The sequence below is a fragment of the Micropterus dolomieu genome, linkage group LG05, assembly GCF_021292245.1.
Source record: "Micropterus dolomieu isolate WLL.071019.BEF.003 ecotype Adirondacks linkage group LG05, ASM2129224v1, whole genome shotgun sequence".
In the NCBI taxonomy this organism is placed as follows: Eukaryota; Metazoa; Chordata; class Actinopteri; order Centrarchiformes; family Centrarchidae; genus Micropterus; species Micropterus dolomieu.
In genome coordinates this window covers 5424584-5442368 of record NC_060154.1, presented here as the reverse complement: position 1 = coordinate 5442368, position 17785 = coordinate 5424584, and the positions used below count along the sequence as shown (strand labels likewise).

At 37.5% G+C, this 17785-nt stretch overlaps 2 protein-coding genes across 11 annotated transcripts; one reads left to right on the top strand and one right to left on the bottom strand.

Moving 5' to 3' along the window:
- Positions 1-838: 838 nt before the first annotated feature.
- On the bottom strand, positions 839-8085 carry kng1 (kininogen 1). Of its 2 annotated transcripts, none has more exons than XM_046048576.1 (9): positions 7964-8085; positions 7677-7772; positions 6738-6884; positions 5730-5846; positions 5330-5405; positions 2933-3102; positions 2722-2832; positions 2525-2623; positions 839-1585 (listed from the first exon to the last, which is right to left on the bottom strand). In XM_046048576.1, exons 2-9 carry the CDS (start codon positions 7740-7742, stop codon positions 1319-1321), a joined length of 1053 nt encoding a protein of 350 aa, XP_045904532.1. In that variant the 5' UTR covers positions 7743-7772; positions 7964-8085; the 3' UTR covers positions 839-1318. The 2 variants fall into 2 exon arrangements, with proteins under 2 accessions (XP_045904532.1, XP_045904533.1); XM_046048577.1 differs by having other exon boundaries at positions 7677-7775; positions 7964-8077.
- LOC123970536 (lysosome-associated membrane glycoprotein 3) lies at positions 5565-17516 on the top strand. Of its 9 annotated transcripts, none has more exons than XM_046048584.1 (11): positions 5565-5815; positions 6039-6908; positions 7687-7842; positions 7975-8070; positions 10971-11033; positions 12179-12295; positions 13563-13645; positions 14082-14207; positions 15575-15647; positions 15775-15945; positions 17128-17516. In XM_046048584.1, the coding sequence occupies exons 5-11, from the start codon at positions 10973-10975 to the stop codon at positions 17265-17267; spliced, it is 771 nt and encodes a 256-aa protein (XP_045904540.1). In that variant the 5' UTR covers positions 5565-5815; positions 6039-6908; positions 7687-7842; positions 7975-8070; positions 10971-10972; the 3' UTR covers positions 17268-17516. The 9 variants fall into 9 exon arrangements, with proteins under 9 accessions (XP_045904540.1, XP_045904537.1, XP_045904538.1 ...); XM_046048581.1 differs by having other exon boundaries at positions 7966-8070; XM_046048582.1 differs by lacking the exon at positions 7975-8070.
- The last annotated feature ends 269 nt before the right edge of the window (positions 17517-17785 follow it).

The window sequence follows — 17785 nt, the reverse complement described above, 5'->3', positions numbered from 1 at the left end:
AGATGCATATTCTTCTTGCTACATTATTTGTTTGTTGTTTTTTTTTATTTAGTCTGCCAAGCAGCCATGCAGATGTTTATATATGAATGCCTTAAGTTTGCTCCATGTAGGGACAATTTCTAGGACAAGTTCATCCTCAGTAATCTGCATTTTTATTTATAAATGTATATTGTGTTTCATTTTGGCTCCCTGACTGACTGGTCATCTGAGTGTTCTGTGAAGATGTACAAATAAATTTGTTAAACATTCACCAGGCTGTGTTTGCTTTTGCACTATCCCCTCTTGGAATTACAGCCTATTTACAAAATCATACTGTACTGAGTAATGTCATGTGTAATTGACCACGTATTTTGTGAAATTTTTTTCCCACTGTGTTCGACCATAACAACTTAAATTCTTGATTTTGTGTATTTATTTCCAAGGTTCCCACTGTTGTCTCTTTAAAAGACTCCTGAAAAGGGAATTTTACAGAATTTTGATAGTTTTGCGGCGAAGACCAGGACTTTCAGAGACTATTGCTAATGTCACTAATTCTAAAATGTGGCACACATTTGTTGCATTTGTTTCAGCACAACTGTTAAGACTTATGTTTATCCCTTTAAAAAACAACGACAGCATTATAAAACCAGAAAGATTATTTGGGTTAATGAAAGTGACTTTGTCAAAGGAAGTCATTGGACACTGTGTCAGGGGAAAAACAGTGTGAATTCTAACTTGTGATAAAACAGAACTTAATATTGTTTGTGAAAGGAGGTTACTACAGGAGATGTTCACAAGAAGAAAAACAGTGATATTAATTACTGATGAGCTGCAATTATATTCACACATAAAACCAGTACACAGAGCATAGTTTTATTTTCCCTTTGAGAATGACAGATATCAATGTATTTTTTTTCCCCATTTTCTCACAATAACACTAATAAATGGACTCTGAGGGCATTTAATTGCTCATTACTGTGATTTACTAAAAGGAAACTGACATCAAACTGACACTGGTTTTCCTCACTTAACCAGCAATTAATATAAACTGTATTGAGCTCTGTCATCATTTCAGTCCTTCCAGTGCTCTGTGAGGAGTGACAGCGCTCACAAATCGGTTGCTTTCTCTCCTGTTTTTTTAATTGGTCATTTTATTAACTTTAACCCTTTTGCATTTATAGTTTTAAATCTGCACAACACCCATGAAGATGTTTGTTCCTGCCATGCACCCCAGTATAATTAAGAACTAGTCTACATAATAAACAAAAATAATCTGTTGAAAAAGCTTGTGAGATAATTTTGTTATTATAATATAAATGTGGTTCCCTTGAGGAAAAACTTATAACTGCAGGTCTGTTTCATTGAAAGCCCCATCCTTTGTAGGAGGTGCAGGCATCGCAGGATGGACTGGATTGAAAGGCTTCCAGGGCTTGGACGGGCAGTGGAAGGGGTGGTCCTTCCCAGCTTCCAAGGCCACATCAGAGGAGACGGAGGCTGTGGTGTCCTCCTCAGAAGATTCTTCTTTGGGGGAGGATGTGGAGGGGGGATTGGTGAGCAAAATATTCCTGAGTGGAGACCAGCCAGGAGGACGGCGCCTAGTCAACAGCTGAAGAAAAGAATACAGAGTACAACGTGGATAAATGGGTGGATTAACAAATGCCCTGACTTTCGTCATATTCGTAAAGTGTAACATAGCCTGCCATTAAAGATGACTGGTTGTTGACAGCAAAGCAGAGTTATGTCATCGGAACATCTGATTGCTAAGTCACTCAATGCGTATGCCTTTCTTGGTCTCCAGTGTCCAAACTAACATTTAACTTTGTTGGCTGTTCCTTGTAATCAGTTATTTTTCTTCAATCCTATACAGAATTGTAGTAACAATATAAAAATAATTAAATCCTGTGCCACATTTTTGTCAAAGCTTAACTTCAAATCAGTTTCCAAAACTCAAAGAAGTATCAATTTTTTGCTAAATCTCATTTTGCTTATGGCTTTAGTACTTCTTTAATACGTCTTGATATTTTATTACAAGATATATTAATTACTCAGAGCTGACCTTTCACATCAGTTGGCTTTTGTTTGGAACATAAATAGACTTTAATGTCTACATTTCCCTTTCAACATTCAGCTGTCCATCATTTTAGCAAATTAAAGTACAGATATTCAAATTCACTCTCACTTAATTCATTATTGGTTATTCACTCCAAGCATGGAATATCACAGAAGTAGTAGTAAAGTCTTTATTTCTGGTCAGTGTGATTTGGGGTTATTGTGAGAGGCACCCTCAGTATTCAAAGAGGTTGGAGAGTGGTGTCTTTAAGCCTTTCCAAAGCCAAATACACACACACACACATAAATATAATGAAAGCATTAAACTGTGTGTTTGTCTGCTCCAAAGTAAGCTACCAATGTTAACATGCCTGACTAACTAGCTTACTATTTAAATTACCAGCGTAAGCATTACCGCATTCTGATGTGGGGATTTGGACAAAAAGAGGCACAAAGCTGTGTGGTGTTTGACTATTTTGTGAAAATTAGGTCTCACCGTGGGAGGCAGTTGCCCTGGTTCACACTGTATCTGGGCCTGCGGGGGCTCAAGTCTCCACGGTGCTACATCCACTGTAGAGTTGCAGTAAGAAAACTCCTGCACACAGAAATACACAGGGAGACACATCAGGTCAAGTAAGCCTGGAAAAGATCACATTATGTCAGCAGTAATATGTGTTGCGTTTTCATGCTTACCAAATTTTTTTCATCAGGGGCACACAGCTCGTTGAGGTCTTTGTGATCGGCCTTGGCGCAGGTGGTCTTCTTCAAATCAAATCTAAGCTTGAACCTGAAACCTGCGACCACCTACAGGGATACATTGAGAAAGTAGGTAGGAAAGAAACAGAAGTTCACTCCACCTGACATTGCTCCCGTTTTCTCTCCCTTCATATCACCCAGTCTCTACCTGTCTGGTTGCATGGCCGACAGTGTGCAGCGTGAAGAGGTGAGTAGATTTGGAGATGGAGTTATACTTGGAGATGGAGGCCAAAAGAGGACCCCTAAGGTCCTCTGAGTTCTCATCAATATCCACAGGGCAGCCCAAACAGGAAGCTCTCTCTGGAATGATGTAATCATCTGGAGAGGAGAACGATTGTGAGCACAGATTAAATAAGAAGGCAGAAGGGAGGAGACAGCAGATGGTTTGTGGCTCAGGACGTGCATGACATGATCACATCATAAATGTTGGGCTTTTTCGAATTATTTTTGATATTAGCCTTAATCCATGCAGGCATAATATTACACCAACTAATGTACTCATGTCATGATACTGCTAGGATACTGATTAGCATAGATTTATCAAGATAAGAGGACAGTAGTAGCAGACAGTAAATAAGGTTAACACCAGCACAATCATATCAATTAATGAAAATTATATTTAAATTTAATTGATAAAGTCCACCAAATGTAACAAAATAACAGATGGGTGATGGAGAAACGCTAATGTATGCAAGGTTGAATTATGTGTTGTGCTTTTTTAATATCTTTAGTTAAAGAAAGCCACATTCTCAGCTTTCCTGTGAGTGGGGATAGTGATTTTGAATAGATTAGTTGATGATTGGCTGAATGTGCATGAAGGAACATGGAAATGTTCAAATTCTGCAATACAATGTGCCCCAAGTCAATTCACAGCTCTTTCTGCACAAGAAAACAGCTTTAATAAATGTTGTTTTTTGCAACCTGAAAGACAAGTTCATAGGAATATTCCCATACCATCAGCACTGTGGTACTAAAAAATTAAATGCCGCATTTCAATTAACTTAGTGATGATGCTTTGCTGGAATCCAATTTTATTAAAATCTTTTTTTACAAGAAAGTAACTGAGTTCTGAATGAAGCTTTTTTTTAAGGGGGCGAACAGTGGAGGGCCTCACAATTAACCATAATGATAGAGATGAATGCAATGTCTCTTAGAAGGAAATATAATATTTCAGTAAAGCTGCTGGCATGCTTTTTGAAACTAGAGTTCAACCACCTCTAATGACCTCCAGACAACCATATAGTCTAGTCTAGAAGAAATGTGTTTTCTTGTTTGCTCTAGGGGTCTAGTATAGTAATCTCCATAGTTCCCTAATTCAAAAGAGTACTCCACCTATTAGCATTGCACTACAATATTGTCAGACTCATGGAAGGAAATTTAAAAAAGAAAGGCATTTGGGCATCGTTGAAATTTAAAAAATCAGTACAATCAGCGTTGAGCATATGTGATAATACTATTGTTACTGTATGTTGTCTTGTCAAATAATATTATAACTATACATAATTATTCATATAGGGAGAAATCTTGGGAAAGACTAACATTATTGGATCCAGTCTGTTTATTTAACTTATTTTAACACCACAGTCTTGTTTTTCTTTTTTCTTTCAGGCCAGACCCCATTGAAGCAGGCAAATACTGCCTTTAATACACAAAGGAATTTTCCATGCTGAGCCTTAAAAAGTTGCAAAACATTTTGGAAGTTGGATGAGAAAACATAGACAGTGAGCTGGTTAGGCAAACAGATTAAAGTCTAGACTGTCCCTTCCTTTTATGGTGTGATAAGTTAATATTGTGCTCTCCCTATCTGTAGATTGTGTTGATATATTACACAATCAGCCCCTTTCTGTATTCTCTGCACCCACCACTGTAAATTTTCCTTAACGACTCACTGTTTTCTTAATGCTCTCCTCTGATAAACAGAGTCATGTTGGACTGGTTTTAGTTTTTCTCATTATATGGGATGAGACTCGAAAAGTCCCCTCACTGGAGGCCTCACAAGACAGTAATAAGTATTAATGAGCCACTGGTTCTGTGGTTAATGTCTTAAATTAGGTCCCAACTGAAACACTTTTGTGTCTTTCTTCTTTCTTATTGAGAGTGTTTTGAAAGAATCTTTTAATTCTGTTCAAGTTCCTGGCAAAGCAAAATCAGTTGTCCCCTTAGTTCCCCAGATTATTTTACACTGCAGAAAACATGAGACAAGGCAAGCAGATGGCTCTATCTTATATTCAGACTTTCTGTACTTTTGGAAATATTTCTGGGAATAGTTTGACATTTTGGTTAATATGCTGGTTTGGTACCATTGGATAGAGCCAGACTAGCTGTTTCCCCCTTGTTTTCAGTCTTTATGCTAAGCTAAGCTAAGCTAACTGTCTGCTGGCCCCAGTGTCTGACATGAGAGTGGTATCAATCTTCTCATCTAACCAAAATGTTGAACTATTTCTTTAAGTAAAATTGTGCTAGTTGTACTTGTGTCAAACAATTTTCAGATCCTGGGTTTATACACCAAAATCCTAATGAATGTCCTGTTCATTAATTCACTCACCGAGCACACAGTCCACCTGTCTAGTGTCTGCTTCGGTCTCTGTCATGTAGACTGTGGCATTGCAAGAAATTGGCTTCTGGGGGAATAACAGGATAGATGATGATAGGATTTAGACTTGTATTGTTAATACTGTATACAATCCAAACCATAACATTAACTATTGTTGCCAACTTTGAATCAATACATTCTCCTTAAATGTCTCCCAGTGTTAGAGTATACAGGAGAGCTGCAACTTTGTGTACATATCTAGTGTACGTATCTACAATAGAGATTAATATCCATTTTATCTCCACAGACATGAATGGAGGACATTTTTGAAAACTGTGTGTGTCACTGCTGAGTTCACATTTGTGAAGAACCTGAATATCAGCAGCTGACGAGCTCCTCTCGTCATTATTACCTTGCGTCCAAAAGCATCATAGTCGCAGTCTGTCCAGGATTTGTTGCTGTCAGCTGGACAGTCACTCCTCCTGGTGTTAAACTGCAGTGAGTACACTGAGTCGGAGCCATTCTCTGACTGTAGAGACACACAAAGATGGAAATGTTGCATTTTTTACACACCATATTTGTCTGACAGGTACAGGAGCTATTAGTTTTTATTATTATTATTGTTGTTGTTGTTGTTGTTAGTAGTAGTAGTATTAAGCCTATACAGGAAAAACATGCAACAAGCTATTTTGTAGGGTGGTGCTGTTCTGTGTTTTCCCAGTTTGTGGAGTTGCATTTGATGGACTACGGATTGGGCTGGAGACTGATGGCACCTATTTAAAGGAAACCTTCTCCTTTTTCCTGGTTCCCAACCAGACTGTGCTGTGCTGTTCTGTGCTGTTTAGTGACTGTGCGCTGTGTTAAACCCTGTTTTGTAAAGAATATAAAATAAACTCTAAAGAGCAGTCCTGGTAACCTGCGGGGGGTGGGGGGTGTTTCTGTTTCCCTTTTGACATATTTCTCTTCTTTATGTGTAGGGAGGTAGGTAAGAGGACTATATTTTCTTTTGTTCTTTGGTTTGGTTAGGTAAGTGAGTGTTATAGTAGATGTGGTAGTTGTTTTGTTTGTTGTTCTTGCCATGATCTTCCTGATATCTGTCTTTTACCCAGGTTGCTGATTATATGTATTTCTGCTTGGACTGCATCAGCTGTGGCACTGGACATCCTTGGGAGTGGGATAAAGGGGGAGTCATATTTATGCTATACTCAGGTTTCCACTAGGTGGGGTGCAACACAACCATTCACAAAAAAAAAAAACTACAGTACGCCTTCAGGCACTATGCACTTTCATATATCATAGGAATATCAGTTTGCAGTCTTTTTTCTTTAAGACCTTATAAGGGGTCTTGATGACTGTACTCCAACACAAAGCAGGTCAGGTGAATATACAGATAGCCCCATCCTTTCTGCAGTCACTGTACCTTGCTGGCTGTCAGTATCTGAAAGAGGGCCAGCTTATTTCCGGCGTTCAACCTCTCGTTGAACTTGTTCACTGCGCTGCTGACGGCCTTCTCTACAGATGGGTCGTCACAGAAGATCAGGACTCCGGGCTGGACCTCTACTGGCCCCTGGAAGACAAGAATTACAACGAAGTAGGAAACAGAAGAAAATGCATTTCTGATGCACATAAGTTTGATTTTACTCCAATCTTTGCATTTTCTTGTGAAATGCTGACAGTCTGAAATTTTCATGCTTATAATTTTTTTTTTTATTAAACCATCTGAGGAAGAAAAGTACTCTCACTTAAAGTGCTGACAGCTCGTAAACATACACAACCTACAACCTATATTTATCTGACAGCTCTAGTTGCTACTTACTTCACAGATTTGATTTCATATACAAAACATATGATCTTCTTATGGAATACAATGTTTTACCATAGATAAACTGCCCAAAAGTATATTAAGTAGTTAAACTTAAAATGTAAGTGGGAATTGCTTCATTTTAAAGGGTCACAAGGCAACCAGGTTGGGAATGACACATGACGATCCAAATCTGTAGCTGTCAGATAAATCATGCTTGTAATGGTGGAAACAAGTAACTAATAAGTACATCACTCAAGTACTATACTTGAGTAAATGTGAACTATACTACAATTTTGAGAAACTTAATTTACATTGTAATTCACACTTTATATTTTTATTTTATTTTTTGAAATTTAAATTTGATCTTAAAGTAGTTCCCAAAGCTATAATACTGTATATATAATATAATGATCTAACGGCGGTCATATTGCATTTTGAGTACTTTTACTTTTGATACTTGCTTACTTACTACTTGGAAATTAGTATTTTTTTACAGTGTGGTATTACTACTTTTATTTCAGTAAAGGACATTGATTTTTGAAACTTTCCCCCTACCTGCCCAAAGACTGAGCTGTGGAGGCACAGCAGGCCCAGCACACACAGCCCCACTCCGCTTCTCATTGTCTGATCTGAAGGATATTTGGCTCTGCTCTGCTAAAAGGAAATGGCAAATATTACAACAGTCGATGAACACTTGGTGACCACAGTGTATCAACTTAATGTGAGTGCATTTCATGTCTACACCCAGTCGTCTTTAGCTGGATCAATCTCAGATTTCTTATTTGTGGCTGTAAAATTCCAAACAGTTCCTTAATGTAAAGACTCAGTGATTCAGAACTTACAGTTTATGCAGGTGGAGGCCTGCTGTTGATCCTGCTGGGCTTGAAGAGGAAAAACTTGACTCCTCTTCACAAAGGGTTGGACGACTAAGTGAAGTTCTCCTGAAACCGTATGGGAATCCTAAGATAAAATGATGACACACGATAGACACATGCACAGAGGACAGCAGGGCACTGAGGACACACAAAAGGAGAGTAAATGTTTGCTCTTTTGTTTGCCCTCCTACCTGTCAAGTCAATACAACAGTCAGTATCAGAGAGAGAAGAGAGCATGTAAGGAGATCTACTAACTTCCTTCATTAGTTACTTTAAAAGAGTGAACTCTCTCCTACCTCAAGTCACACATTCTCACTAAAGAAACTCACTAGTAGAGTTGTTTGGCACCGACTATAGAAAAGAATTCCCTAACTGTACGTGTTTGGAGCCACAGTGTGTGCGCTCTGTGTTTGTTTTGTGTGTTTTGGCTGGTACTTTGTCCCTGTCGACCTTTAGCCATTACCACTCTGAGTTCTCTACTGCTCCTCTGTGAAATGAGGTGAAATGTGGTCAGATGTTACACTCCATATTATAGATGTATCATACAGACATCGCACTTGCCTTGTCCTGTTCACACAGTACAATAAGGTCAACTGATGACAACACGCCAAAATCGTCCATGTGTCCCTGGCCGATCATTGGCTCTGTTGCATGTAAGGCAACACTTTAGTTCCATCATGTACAGCTCTGTAATAACAGATACAACGTAAGTTCTTACCTACTATTTTGAGACCACAGAAGTTTTTTTTTGATTGTGTAAAAATCTAGACACAGCAGATTTATGACAGCAGATTTAATTTCTGCCCTCTTGTGGTAACACATGAACTTAGAAATACTTTGCCATAAGGCACCACAGCTACACTATAAACCCTATAAACCTGTGGTTCCCAACATAGGGGTCAAATTAAATGTGCGGGGCCATGAGATGCAGGAGATTTATGCTTTTTTTGTTTCAAACTTTCCTCAAATTTTATGATCTTTGTCTTGAATTATTGAATCATTTTACCTCTTCAGGACTCTAAGAAATATTCAAATAAAATATTCAAGTAAGTACATTACTTTTTGTTTAGAGCAGTGGAGCGGTTGTCAGATTATTTTCTGTCATGGAGCCCCCCTTCAGAAGCGAAAAAAAGTTCATGACCCCCGATCCCAGCAAAAGAGGATTTCATTTTTATCAATCATTAACACTACATGCGATTGAAAAAAACAAGATTCAGGTTAGCAAAATAGTCTTGCTAGCGTCAGAGCACTTTGGTTTGTTTATGTCACCACACAAATCATTCATGCAACTTCAGGTCCGCTGAACATCCATGACCCCCCTTGAAGTGGCTCTGTGCTTCCTGTTTGGGAACCATTGGTTTAGAGGAATAGTTTAATATTTTTTGAAATATTCTTATTCACTTTCTTGCTGAGAGCTAGATGAGAAGATCGATACAGCTCTCACATTTTCTGTTAAGTATAAAGCTACATTACTGCCAGATTTCTGTTAGCTTAGCTTAGCATACATTGAAACTGGGAAGTAGCTCGTCTGGCTCTCTTCACTAACAAAATCCAACTGCCAGCAGCTCCAAAGCTCACTAACTAACACATTAAATCTGGTCTGTATACTATGTTAAAGAAAAGTTTTAAAATTGGCTAATTGTGGATTCACAGCATGGACTGTATGAAAAGATATACTAGGTTTACCACTCAAATTGATGACAAGTCTCTGGGAAGTTAGCAAGAGGTCTTGGTAGGTTAATTTTGACAGAGCCAGGCTAACTGTTTCTACCTGTTTTCAGTTTTTGTACTGAGATAAGCTAATCGGCTGTTGGATGTAGCTTCATATACCAGATATGAAAGTTATGTCAATCTTCTCATGTGGTGGTTACCACACTGAAATATGACATGTTGAAAATTTAACCTATATTCAAAAACAGCATCCTTATTACTCGGGATCATCCAGAACATGTTGCAGGTTTTTATAGATACAATTTCTTTAGTGAAAAATAGTACCAGTGATTCTGCATGGATAGATTAGAGGTAAGTGAAATACTTGAAACTTTGGTGAACTGACCATTTAACTAATATATAGATTTGGAAGCCACTGGAGCATTGAAAATCTCCAGACTTCCAGGAAAACCAGATGAAGTAATTTGTTGAAGTAATTCTCAGCATTTGTTTTAAGTTACTAGGAGGTTTTGGATGGGTTGAGTAAGTAGGGCAATTTTATGTATAAAGCACATTTCATTACTGAGGTACACTCAGTGTCTGTGCATAAAGCAACAAGTGAGATTATTATAAATAAAATATAAAAACAAGCAACACTGTTAAGCACCCATGCTCTAAAAGACAATGATAAACCACACAACTATCCCACAAACATTTAAACCATTTCATCTCTTATTTAGGTCCTAAAAGTCACTCAACTGGTGTTCTCAGCAAACACAGTTGATACTGATCTGAAAGAAACCACTCAGTCTGTGTAGCTATCGCTCTGCTGTGTTGTGTTACTGTGTTGTGTCACAGTAACACAGTAACTCTAAGAAACCTTATATAATATTTAATAATATAACATGTACATTTACTAGCATTTATCCTTCAACTTGACCCTATGAAGCAGTGTGTGGACTGCTATTACTTTTGATGTACATTAGGGAACTTAATTTGGAGTTTATTTCACAATTTTATTATGTGTTGTAAAGTTATAGTTAAGTGAAGACTTTGACTCAGCAGCTTTTTCCACAGACTGAGAGGCTCCGCAGTTTGTCTGCTGAAACTGACATAAAGTTCCCATCAGAGGTGTTATTTCAGTGCTGAGAGAAGCAGTGGTCTTTACACCGCCTCCTGTGACACTTCACTTCCTCTGCACGGTTAAATTATGTGTTTAGGTGTTCAACAGTTTCACATTTACAAGTCAGACCACAGCTGCAGCTCTCATACAGCCTTTATCATCTGTACCATTATCTGTCCACTCGATTCTTTTCTTTTTCAGACATGATGCTAAGGGGTCCCACAGGTGAATGGTTTCTTTTTTTCCTGGCTGCTATTATTCCCGGTAAGTTTGATAATAATCAAATCCCATTTCACCCTCAGATAATGGACTCTAAACTCTCTTGGCAGAATGTTCTTTGTCATTTCTCTGTGATTCAGCATTCAATGGGACGACTAGTGAAGGTTTCCACATTTAGTCCCAAAGTACGTGCAGTGGGTGATGCAGCTTTTCAATTTCATCTTCTGTTCAGCAACATGAAAAGATTATAAGATTTGAAATTTGTTTCACTTTTAACTAAAACTAAGACTTGTCACAGATCTACAAATACACCAACAAACATTTCATCAAGTCCTCCATTCTGTGATTGTGTGCACACAAGTCGATAATGATGGGAGTGAATCTGGGATTGCAACATTTCTAATGATTATTTATTTATTTATCTTTGATAGTTTGAAATTAAATGGTGCACTTCATAATTCTGTTTTAACTTCTCTTCACACTTTTTGTTGAGGCCGTTCAGGTTTCCTGTCCCACACAGTGATCGTTAGTTTGGTGGTCTTTAGTGGTTCCACACTTTCCGTCTTTCTCAGTCTGTGGCTTGAGCAAACAGAAGCCATTTTTCATGTAGCATAGCATTGCTGCTATGAAATATCTTGTAAATGCAGGTTGTTAAAGAGAAGAAATTTGTATCAGAACATTTAACAAACATTCAATCCAACTTTCAAGCTGTATTTTATTATGTGCCATTGTTAAATTACTGTACTGTGATACCTTGGTGTAGTTTCTGTAAACTGCAGACACCTTTTTTAGTTTCTGTAAACAGTGAACTTGGTTCTTTTGGGTCCCCTAAAAAGTAGTCTACTGAGTGTCTAGACATTAAGGTACAAGATCTACATTATTACCTAATATTGTGGGCCTGTGTTTTAGAGGGCCCCTGTGTCAAAATACAATCTATTGTTCTCTAATGGTGAATATTCCAGTGTAAAGTCAGATTATAATGCAGAGAACCTGGAGCCATGTGGCATTATTCCAGCATATCGAAGTAACCAGAACATTCAGTTTTGTGCAATAAAACAATGCAACAGTTTTCTACCAAAGGATAGCAAGTGGTATTGATTTGTCGATTCTGAAATGCTATCTTTTTATATAACAGTGAAAAAATCAGGAGAAGACACACGTTGACAGTAACATGTCTCTTCCTCCACCAGGTCTCCACCTCCAGAGAAATGGCAGCTCCATCCAGCCTGCCTCTAACTCTGAGCCTCCCTCTAAGGCTCAGATCTACCAGCCGGTCTTTCAGCCCTCTGAGGCCATTCCTCCAATAGGTACACACTAACACAAGGGCAGATTTATTAGAAAGATATAAACAGTTCAGTTTCATGTTTCGCTGTCTGTCACCCATTTATTGTTGAAGAAATCAATAAGATGTCGTTAAAACGTCACTAATAGTGATGGAAACAAGGATAGATGCAGCATATGAGACATCTAAAATAATTTTTTGAAGAACATACCTGTGGTTGCTGTCAGCTGTCATGCTGATTGGCTTGATTTTTATGAAGCTTTTTGAAGACTGTTGACACTGTGAGTTTATTAAAAACTCATTAATGTGCTTTAGTTACCTTGAGTTAAAGGCTGTGAAAGCTGTTATTGGAAGCTGAATCAGGTTTTATCAGCACATGATAGTGAGATCTGTGAGATCTGATATTAATCAGAACTGTAGTAGTAGCTTAATGGTTGAGATGCAATGGGAGTGAATAAGTGTATCCAGCACTAACATGAAGATTTAACTCATACAAAGTCATTATTACTGTAAGAATTTAACTATGGCAGATCAGTATAGAGTACGTTATGCAAACCTAGATTGTATTCAGAATATTTCCACTCGTATGGCTGAGATATTACAACAATGTACAGTATCTTTTATCCAAAGTGACTTACAATTGTTATACATGTCAGAGGCTGCACGCCTCTGGAACTACTAGGGGTTAATTGTCTTGCTCAGAGACACAATGGTGGATGGGTCACAGTGGGGAATTGAACCCCGGGTCTCTCACACCAAAAGCAGGTGTCTTATCCACCCCCATATCATTAAAGTTCACTTTATTAAGAATTACACACAATTTGTTTCATATATGAATATGAAATACAATAATAAATATCCTGTTTTTCTGCAACTGATCAATAAACTAATTTACATTTTGGCATATTTGACACAGGCTAACAATGCCAGAATCAGAAAGCCCTCTACAGCATTACTATAGGACATAAATCTAGTGATTATTCCCTTGAGATGCATTTATTGCCTGCACCACAGTTACTGTACTTGTATTTTAAGGTTAACTCAACTGGGTTTACAGTTGAACATTAACAATATAAAAAGAGGGTCAAAAAAAGTAAAACATTTGACGGCACACAATCAGCGTGCACATGCACATTTTCCTCATGAGTCATAGAGAACAACTTGAGGTGTGACAGTTGATAATGAATAAAAGTGACAAACTAAAATATTACATAATATTTGTGTCCACTCTAAAACAGACATTTCATGTGGTATTTGTCTGGTGTGTGTTTGTGTGTGTGTTGTGTGCACAGGGACCTACATGCTGAAAAACGCTGTTGGGAATCCCTGCATCAAAGCCACCATGGGAGTAGAGTACATTGTCATCGAAAAGAAGGTTAGAGGCTGTGACCTGCTCAGCACTCTGTGTGTGTGTGTGTGTGTGTGTGTGTTTGTGTGCGCATCTGTCAGGGTTTTTAATCTGTGAATAGTGTGTTGTGTGTTTGCTTCAGTGTGTATCTGTAATTTTCTAGTATTTCAGCACTTCTTGCAGAAGTGTGTGTTTGTGTCAGCATCTCTTTGTGAGGTGTCACATATTTGTTTCACTGTTCAAACTGTAAAAATGTAAAACTGCCAGCAGCTCTTTTAAATAAATGGAAGACGTGTGTCCTCTGGCTGCGGTTGACTTAACTGACATATTGAGATGTAAATTCATACCCTCATGTGTCTCCAATGTGAGGAATGAGCGTTAATACAGTCAATACAATAAAAAGAGAAGAAACACCGACTTGTCTGGCGATATAAAGTAATATTTCTCTCTTGTGCCCTTTCAGAAAAGTTGGTATTTCAACCTGGACCCCTCCAGGGTCAGCATCAGTGGTTACTGCAGCAAAGAAACTGCTGTACTTTCTCTCACACTGCCAGCCAACGCTGCCAGTCTGCAGCTCTTTTTCAAAAAGGTACAACACGTTTAACATCAGAACTCACATATTCCTCTCTGTGTGAAGTTTGCATGTTCGTTGCATCTTCGCCCCGTGTCAGTGGGGGGTTTCTCCCACAGTCCAAAGTCATGCAGAAAGTGGTGGAATGGAACTGAGTATTTTTACTCAAGTACTGTACTTAAATACAAATTAGCGGTACTTGTACTTTTGAGTATTTAATATTATGCAATTTTCTACTTAGACTTCAGAGGCAAATATTGTACTCCAAATCTGGAGATACATGGAGTAACATGGAGAAAAAACAAAGCTTGAATGTTCCTTGATGGGTTGTGTAAATTCGCCTTCTTCTTAAGTTAAATAAATTATCTACAACCCCCATTAGATCAGCTGAAAAATGCATCAACACAGTTCTCACAGGACAGCGATGGTACAATCATATTATAATATTATAGAATATGAAGCATTACTTTAGATTAAACTACTGAATAGTGGTCTGACTATATGTCAAAAGGGTGTCAAAAGACGTTTAACACCATGCTGCACATATAATAATGCTAATGAGTAGTTTATGTTTTCTCCTAGTCCTGTCTATTTAACTGGAAAGTTTACAGTAAGTGCAGAAAACACACAAATGTATAAGGAATAATAGCTCTGTCGCAGGTCAGAAGATTTAACATATTTACATGAAAATACCAAGATTAGTAAACACGTCCAATTAAATACCCGAGAAATGTTCAGATATGCAGTCATCATGAAAATAATATAGTTGAGACGTACAGTACAGGCTTTCTTCTTCCACTGCTACTCGAAAAAAAACTTTGAACATTTGTCTGCAAAAGTGCAATGAAAAAACATTAACAGTTCAGATCATCACATCATGGGAAATTCAGCTAAATCAAGAAAAACAGTATCAATTTACATTTCATTAGTTTTAGTTTTCATTGCACATAGTCTCTATTATTCTTTTATAACTTTCACATCTTGTATTTATTTTTGTATCATTTTTTTATTTATATGTATATAGGTTCATGCCTGGCACCTATTTCACCAAATCAAATTCCTTGTACAACAAAGCTCTTTCTGATTATCATTCTGATGAAGAAAATGTTTCACTTTGTCTTTTGCTCTTTATAGAAAATAAAAATTATAGAAATATAGCGAAATATAATATTACCATGTTAATTGCATTCAAACTAATGTATGTCATAGGAACATATTCCTTCCACGCAGAACGTCAGTGAGTCCTCCAGGTTTACATCTAGATCTAAACGTTCACAACAACTGCTGAAATTATGTTTGTTTATTTGGAAAAATGTGTGAGTCTGTTCAGAATTCATGGATTTCTGAGTCAGCTTCAATCCCTGTTTTTTTTTTTTTGTCTCCAGGAAAATAATCTTTTTTACGTCACCAAGCTGACTGCCCATGTGTCACCTCTGCCTGTCTGCCAAGGATGTGCCAGTAAGGCTATAGAGAGAGAGAAAAACAGAGAAGACAGATAACACATAACTGGTATTTCTGATTTGGAGCAATGACCTACAAACACTGAGAATGTCACTGTCCCTGTCTTATGTCTTCTTCTTCCCAGATAAAACTTATTCAGGTTTGGTAGACCATGAGAAGCTGTTCACAGCAGCTAATGGACAGAGCTTCAACTGTAAATCTGAGAATCTGCTTCTGATGTCGCCGGCGCTGCGGATCAAGCTGGTTCCTCTGCAGATGCAGGCCTTCACTCTGCCCAAAGGACAGTATGGAAAAGGTGACTGAGCTAATCATTTTGGTTCAGTGATGCAGGGGTAAATTAACTCTACAAATAAGCGTAGGTGGTTTTATCTTACTCTGGTACTGCTGTAGAACTACAGTCATATTATCATCCAGTATATATACTGTATATAAGCTGCTGAAACTCTAATGTTTTGGGAAGACAAAGACAAAATCCTTAATGCTCAGATAAAGTAAATCAAGACACAAGTTAAGTGATTTATAATTCTATTTATTGGACACATAACTCTCTACACCTTCAGCTAGCATAATAGGCCTGCCTTTGCTTCCTCTCTGGTGTTGATACCAAGTAAAAACACCACACAAAAAGGAATATGACCTCCAGTTTTTTTCATGCATACAAATACACATTTCAATATCAATAAACCCGTGTGTTCTCGGTTTGTTTTCTGCAGCTGGGCTCTTAAAACACTTGAAAGTACCTACTAGCTATAGTTTTGAGAAACGTACCACTCTGTTTAGTTTCATCCCAGTCCAATAGAGCAGTCATTTAGGGAATTAAAAGTTGTGATAAATCTCAATTTCTGAAACAGGAAGCTAAAAAACAATGGTTGCAATCCATGCTTTCTATCTTGTTTTATTGTCTTTATTAATATCAGACATCTGCGCCAGAAGCAGAAAGTTGTGCCAGATATATAAAAATAAATCAAATTTGATGGAAACCTGGTTGGTGAGCTTTTTAACTGAGAGGATACATCAGTCTGGATATACTGTGAGCCTCCCATTTTTAAGCACGAGAGTTTTATGAATCAGACATGGTTTTAATCAATGAATTTGTCCCATTTGACTGTGTTTAAGCCCAGGGAGAATCTGCTGCAGAACAGTAAATCCCTATGTAACTAATGCTTTAGTGAAGCTGTGCACAATGGGAGACAATAGTTCTGAAATCAGTGGACCTATCTCTGAGCTACAGCTTTATTGGAACTGGATACCTGAGGTTCAAGGGATTAATGAAACTCATAAACAAGAATTAGATAATCAAAAAGTAACTAGTGTCTGTGCTCAAAATAATGGCATAAAAACATTTCAGAGTCTGTGTAAATTAATGATGTGATAGAGAATTCCTTTTGACATGTTTTCCTCATATTTCTACTGAAATCATGGTCCTCATTCTCCAATTCTCCTCCTTCCTCTTCCTGCATTTTGCCTTATGTTTCAGAGGTGGAGTGTTGGGCCGACTATAACAAGCGGGTTATTCCCATCGTCATCGGGGCCACTGTGGTTTGTCTCATTCTGATCGCTGTGCTGACCTTCCTGTTCATCAAAGACAGACGCAGACAAGGATATGACAGGATCTGAGTTATTTTCAAAACTAGAATATAGATTTATTCCATCTCAAAGAATATTTCATACTGTTACAAAAAGTTCTCACTTTTTTGCTCATGGCACCTTTTTGCTTCTTATAATAAAAAAAGAGATCTAATGATATTTAAACTATAGATGCAAACAATGCTTTTACATTTATTTGTTTGACAATTCTTTCTTTATTATTATTGTTATTATTATTATTATTATTTTATCTCTCTCTCTCTTTGTACCCAAGTTACCTTTTAGCATGTCATTTCATTTTCATTCTTTCAGTGACTTTTGTTCAGTGACATTTCTTGTAATAAATATACATATATAGCCATCTATATATTTAATAAATTGGGGCTGAAAATAAGTTATTGAACCCTTAATTACACTAGCAATAAATTAACAAAATTATTGCATTATGTGATTTATCGTAGTATAACTCTTGAACCTAAAAGACAGGGATATTGCAAGATAAACATCCAAGTTAATTACTTCAAATTATGTAGCTTAATTACACTTTA

Bases quoted from the DNA above. Each gene is read 5' to 3' on its own strand.
- LOC123970536 (XM_046048578.1), top strand. From the start codon at position 6,836: ATGGGTCGTCACAGAAGATCAGGACTCCGGGCTGGACCTCTACTGGCC. The intron at 14,208-15,574 runs GTACAACACGTT...TTTTGTCTCCAG, and splicing joins TGCAGCTCTTTTTCAAAAAG to GAAAATAATCTTTTTTACGT. The intron at 15,946-17,127 runs GTGACTGAGCTA...CTTATGTTTCAG, and splicing joins CAAAGGACAGTATGGAAAAG to AGGTGGAGTGTTGGGCCGAC.
- kng1 (XM_046048576.1), bottom strand. From the start codon at position 7,742: ATGAGAAGCGGAGTGGGGCTGTGTGTGCTGGGCCTGCTGTGCCTCCAC. The intron at 6,885-7,676 runs GTAGGGGGAAAG...CTTGTCTTCCAG, and splicing joins ACAGCTCAGTCTTTGGGCAG to GGGCCAGTAGAGGTCCAGCC. The intron at 5,406-5,729 runs GTAATAATGACG...TTATTCCCCCAG, and splicing joins ATGATGCTTTTGGACGCAAG to AAGCCAATTTCTTGCAATGC.